The 6,000-nt window shown below is 42.3% G+C and overlaps 1 protein-coding gene across 2 annotated transcripts in view; it reads left to right on the top strand.

Moving 5' to 3' along the window:
• The window catches only part of XKR9 (XK related 9), a 28,194-nt gene continuing 22,194 nt past the window's right edge, over window positions 1-6,000 (top strand). For both annotated transcript variants that reach the window (XM_044657970.1, XM_044657969.1), the window contains exon 1: window positions 1-272. In XM_044657970.1, coding sequence (XP_044513905.1) covers window positions 1-272 — 272 coding nt within the window. The remainder of the gene's footprint in view (window positions 273-6,000) is intronic.

The following is a 6,000-nucleotide window of genomic DNA, read 5'->3' as shown; positions in this document are numbered from 1 at the left end:
ATGCGATTTACAAAATGGAATTTTCTGATGTTAGTTCTTGGCATTCTAATCTATATATTCGATTTAATAGCGGATATCTGGGTGTCTGTGAAATTTTTCTGCAAAGGACAGCATATTTTTGGCATTTTAACAATGAGCTTTACACTTATTGCAGCAGGCATAGTCCAGTGTTTTAGTTTCATGTGGTACAAGGAAGATTTTCAGAAAACAGGTCAGAAAGGACCCAGTTGCAGTCTTCTCATTCATTGTTTTCAGGGAGGAATTTTCACAAGGTAAGTTTAAATTTTTAATCATTAGCAAGACTCTACCCGCCCCCCCCCCCAATTTTTTTTTTTGGCTCATCTCTAATTAATGTAGAAAAATATTCATACGTGTCCATTATTTGCATAATGTGCAAAGGTCACTTATTCCAGGCAATTATTGCTGACAACGCAGTGTGGTATCTATAGAATTTTCAAGGTATGTTTATACAACATTTTAATTTATATTTGAAATTAGGTAATTTCTTAGTGTGATCAGTTGAAATGTCATTCCTGTTCTGGAGCTTCTTGCAGGAAGGAAATTATAACATCTTTCACCTGAGCTATAAACATTGCTTTTTTTATATTCAGCAAGTAAATAGGCTACTATTTTGAGGACGGTCTAATCATCTATAAAACAAGGACCCCCCCCCCCCCCCCCCAGCTCACCTTTGGTCTTAGAATCATTACTATTTATTGGTTCCATGGGAGGAGAGCAATAAGGGCTAGGCAGTGGGAGGAGGGGTAAGGGGTAAGTGACTTGCCTAGGGTCACCCAGCTAGGAAGTGCCTGAGGCCACATTTGAACCCAGGACTTCCCATCTCTAGGCCTGGCTTTCCATCCACTGAGCCACCTTGCTGTCCCCAAGTTGACTTGTAAGGTACATTCCAGGCATCATGATGATATTGTTTACTAGGGATTTTATTCTGTTAAAAATAAATTCAAACCACAAGAATAGGAGTAGATTACAATTGTTGATGTGGAACATCTCCTCTTGGAGTCTCTTTCCTTTCTGGGTTTCCTGTCACGGCTCCTGTTTGTCCAGCCTGTGTCTCCGCTCCTCCTCGGTGCCCTTTGCTGCCTCATCCCCCGCATGTCATGCATGCTCCAGGCTCTGTCCTCTCTCTTGGATGGGCTCCTGTGTGCTGACTAATCTTTGCAGTGCAGATGATTCCCACATCTAGATATCTAGTCCCAGACTCTCCCCTGAACTTCGCTCCTCCGCCTCCCACGGCCTCGTGAGTATTTCAGCCTGCTCAGCCTAGAGACACTTCTAACTCGGCCTGTCTAAAGCAGAACTTCGTGTTTCCCCCCAAACCCGCCGTCCTTGCGAACATCCCAAACATCCCGACTTCAGGCTCTCAGCTCCTCACTCTCCCAGCCACGGAGCAGTGACCAGCCCAGCCCGTGCAAATGCAGCTACCATCTTGGTTCAGGCCCTCATCACGGCTCCTTTGTGATGGCCTCCTGATGGGTTTCTCTTCTCCAAGTCTCTCTCCACTCCAGCCATCCTCCACAAGTTGTCAAGTTACTTCAGTACATTTTTATTTTTTGGAATGCAACAACTTTATTGAAAGAAAAGTACAGTGAAATGACTCAAAAGCTTGAAAGAATCCTGAGGGAATTTAGACATCTCCCCTCAAGCACAGGACCAAGTGCAGGATGGCTTCTTTCTGGATGTTGTAGTCAGACAGGGTATGACCATCTTCCAGCTGGCAAAGATCAGTCTCTGCTGGTCCAAGGGATGCCTTCTTTGTCCTGCATCTTTACCCTGACATTCTAAAGCTTCTGCTATGTGCCAGGCCTTGTACTAAGTGCCTGGGCTACAAAAACAGGAAAAAAGAAAGTTCCTGACCCTTGGAACTGCCATTAAAAAACATTTATTTAGAATATTTTTCCATTGTTACATGAATCATAATCCCACCCTCCCCAAGCCGACAAGCAGTTCCACTGGGTTATACATGTATCTTGGAACTGCCATTTTCTAAAGGGGAAAAAACCAGATAAAAGGAAGATGCAAGAAGGTTGGGAGGAGGAGCTGCTCACAGGAGGTATGGTGGGAAAAGAAGGTCTGGGCCTTGGAGCAGTGCCCAGAGAGGAATGAAGGGGTGAGCATGGCTGGTCTGGGCGCTGTCCTCAAAAACCAGGGCGAGGGGCTTCAGGGCAGGAGGGAACTCCCAGGGTGAGCCGCTGCATTGGGGAAGAAGAAAGCTCCCAGACGGAGGAATGGGGCCTGAGGAGGCCCGAAGGAGGGACTGTGGCTGCCTAAATCATTTCCTTGAAAGCAGATCTGATCAGGCCACCCTGCCTTTTAATTCCAGGGGCTTCCTATTCTGTTTAGGTTAAAAGAGAAATTCCTAAATATGACTGTTAAAGCCTTTCCACAACCTGGCCCCAACCTACTTCTTCAGCTTTGTTCTATCCGATTCCCCTTTGCGCACTTTACAGTGCAGTTGGACTGTCTTCTCTCTTCCTCAGATGTGAAATCCCACCTTCCCACGCCTGAATCTCGGTGCTGGTTGAAAGACGCTCCCCACTCTGCCTCATCGAATTCCTTTTTCTCTTCAAGATATACCTAAGGCTCAAATGAAGCTTTTAACCATTCTCCTCAGTGCTAGCGCTCTTCCTTCCTCACTGTCGGCGTTGAGTCGTTTCCGTCAGGTCTGACTCTTTGAGACTCCTTTTGGCTTTTTCTAGGCAAAGATACTGGAGGGGTTTGCTCTTTCCTTCTCCAGCTCATTTCACAGGTAAGGAACTGAGACAAACAGGGTGAAGTGACTTGCCCAGGGTGACCAAGGCAATAGGTGTCTGAGGCCACACTCGAACTCAGAACCTGACTCCAGCCTGGCACTTATTCATTGTGCCATCTAGCTGCTCCACCCCACCGCCTTTCCTAACTCCCTCGCATTTCAATGTTTGCCACTGATTGCTTGATGGATTGCCTCTTGGATTCCAGGCTTTCTTTTAGACCCAGCTGCAGTCTCACCTTCTTGTCTGCTGCTAGTGCTTCCCTCTGAGATTAGCTCCGATTTATCCTTTCTCTGTCTCTGTCTCTCACTGTCTCTCTGTCTGTCTGTCTCTCTCTATGCTTATTTGTTTATTATATGTTCTTTGAAAAAATCTTGTATGGACATAGTTTTCATGTTGTCTTTTCCATTAGAATGTGAGCTCCTTGAGGGAAAGGACTGTTTTCCTTTTTAATTTTTTTTGGTATTCTTAGGGCCTAGCACAGTACCTGGCATATAGTAAGCACTTACTAAATGTTGTTGACTGATTGTATATATATGTACATATATATATACACACACATGTAATCATATGTACATGGTGTCTCCCTCAATTATTCTAATAGTAGCTGCTTTAAGGGTCCCAAAGTGTTTTACAAAGATTATCTCAATTGATACTCCCTACCAAGTGGGGCGATAGGGGCTATTATTATCCCCATTTTACAGATGAGGCAACAGAGGCAGAGGTTAGATGACTTGCTCAGGGTCGAACAGCAGTAAGTGTCTGAGACCAGACTGGACTCAGGTTCAGGACTCCAGGTCCAGTACCCCATTCACGCAGCCACCTAGCTGCCCCTAGTCATGCCAGTCTTGTGAGTAGGCATTGTTTCTTTGTGTTTTTATTCTAGTGCTTGTTGGGAAAGCATTGGAGATTTGAGAAGGCTTTATGTTGTGGACGATATTTAAATTGCACTTTAAAGGGTTGGTAAGAAGCAGAGAAGGGAGATCATCTCAAGGATAGTAAAAGGTGTGAACCAAAGTACAGAAGTAGAAGGTATAGGACATATTGGGATGCAGTATAGAATATAGAAGAGTACAAAATAAAGCTGGGGTGGCAGGGTAGAACCAGACTGGCAGTCCTTGGATGTAGGCACAGAAGTTTGAAATGTTAATAAATAAAAAATAATAGAATACATAAAAGAACCACTAAAGAATTTGGAGACATAAGAAAGTTGATTGTGGCAGAGGTAGGAAGAGTGCTTGGAGTGAGCAAGAAAGTGAAGGTGGGATGGATGATCTATTGCAGTAGTCCAGGCAAGCCGTAATGATAATCTGCTGTGGGGTGATGGAAAGAGAAGAGGGGACAGTTGTGAGAGATATTACAAAGACAGAAACATCCTAAATTGGTGACAGCTTTAATATGAGAGAGGAGGGAGAAAGGGATATTAAGGGTGAACACCAAGGTGTTAAACACAAGGTAGTGAACATTTAATAGAATATGAGATCATCTGCAGTGTAAACATTTCATTTATCCAGCAAGTAGAGATGTGTCTTTGAGAATATTTTACTGTTTTGTTTTTATATTGAATGAATGGGAGGAAAAAGTGTTAAGTGTATACTATGTGCCAAGCACTGTGCTAAGCATCAGGGATAGAAATAAAAAGCAAAAACAGTTCTGCCCTCATGGAGCTTACATTTTATTAGGTGGAAACAACACACATAGGAGAGTAATGGCCAAGGAGGAGCATTGGTGAGGAAAGATGGTGACTGGGGCGACAGAGAAGCAAATCCCTTTCAGGATCGATGGTAGATTTGATTTGATCATAGGTGCCAAGGAGCAAAGTGAATTATGATTGAGACTGAACTGACAGGGGGCCAGGTGAGCTTGAGTCACACACTCAATTTGGGAGCATGGGCTCAGCACAGAAATTTCAGGGGAATAATCAGGGGATTTTTCTTCTTTGTTTTTTACTCTAAGAGCAACTTAAATTAGATTCCCTTTGAAGTTAGAATTTTCAACATGCTGCGACAAATACTGAAGCTGTAGATAAAGATGTAGATCTTTATGGCCTTTTCAAGTATGAGCAAGGGAAAAGAGCACCAAAAAGCACCAAATTTTTAAGAGACTCAGCAAAAAAAATTTTTTTTTTGGATAAAAAAATCTATAGGAAACTAAAATTAAGGAAGATGGAGGAAAACTTTTTGCAGAAGGTAGGACCTTATTTGAGACTTGAAGGAAGCCAGGAGAAGGAAGAGGTGAAGATAGCCAGAAAGTCCAGTGGAGTGCTGTGTTTGAGGAATAGGAAGGAGGCCAATGTCATTGGACAGCAGAGTCTATGGAAGGGAGGAAGGTATAAGAAAACTGAAAGACAGGAAGGGGCCAGGCTCTGAAGGACTTTGAAAGATCTGATTTGATCTTGAATGTAATAGGGAAGTTTATTGAATGAGAGGTAAGGTGGGGCCTACGAACACATTTGCATTGTAGGAAGATTCTCCACATATTCTAACATCTCATAAGAGTGGCAGGAGGCAGGCTTCATTGGCAATCCTCTGAAATTATGATTGTGATCACTATATTGAATTCTGAAGTCTTTTAATGTTGTTTTCCTTTACATATTACATATTTACATATTCCACAATAAGAAAGCCCAGTGGAGAGAACACTAAGCTAAAAAAGATAATTTAAAAATGACATTTCAGTCCAAAACATCCCTTCCACCTTCATGATTCTACTGCTTCTTGGGAAAATTTCTAAGATAATGCTTAATATGCTTAATAGAATAGATGATTTTTTAGGGTACATATATGTATGTGTGTACAGATATGTGTGTGTACATATATTAGCCCAAGACATATAGTGCTTTGTTTAGAAACACCATTTTAAATTGAAATTGCAAATTAATTGGAACAGTGCAGATGGGAGAAAAGAGGTGTAATATTCTGTTTTCTGTGCCTCATTGCACTCTGATAATTATTCCAGGTGCTCTCCAAATATGGCTCAAGCATATTACAATTATGCAATTAAACTATAAACATGTAAGATCATAAAGGGATAGGTCAAAGAGAAAAGTCCACAACCTGGAGTTCAAACATAACTGGATGAAATAAATATTAATTTAACTCCGGTCTCAAAGACTTTCCCAATCATACAAGGTCCCAGATCTATTTTGGGAGATGGTCTCACTCACTTGGCTTATGATGCTACCCATGATACCTGTAAACATATGTGTCGACCATTACTGCATTGAGATTGA

The sequence above is a fragment of the Gracilinanus agilis genome, chromosome 1, assembly GCF_016433145.1.
Source record: "Gracilinanus agilis isolate LMUSP501 chromosome 1, AgileGrace, whole genome shotgun sequence".
Lineage (NCBI taxonomy): Eukaryota > Metazoa > Chordata > Mammalia > Didelphimorphia > Didelphidae > Gracilinanus > Gracilinanus agilis.
Note: the sequence above shows the minus strand (reverse complement) of the source record. Positions and strands in the feature narration are given on the sequence as shown.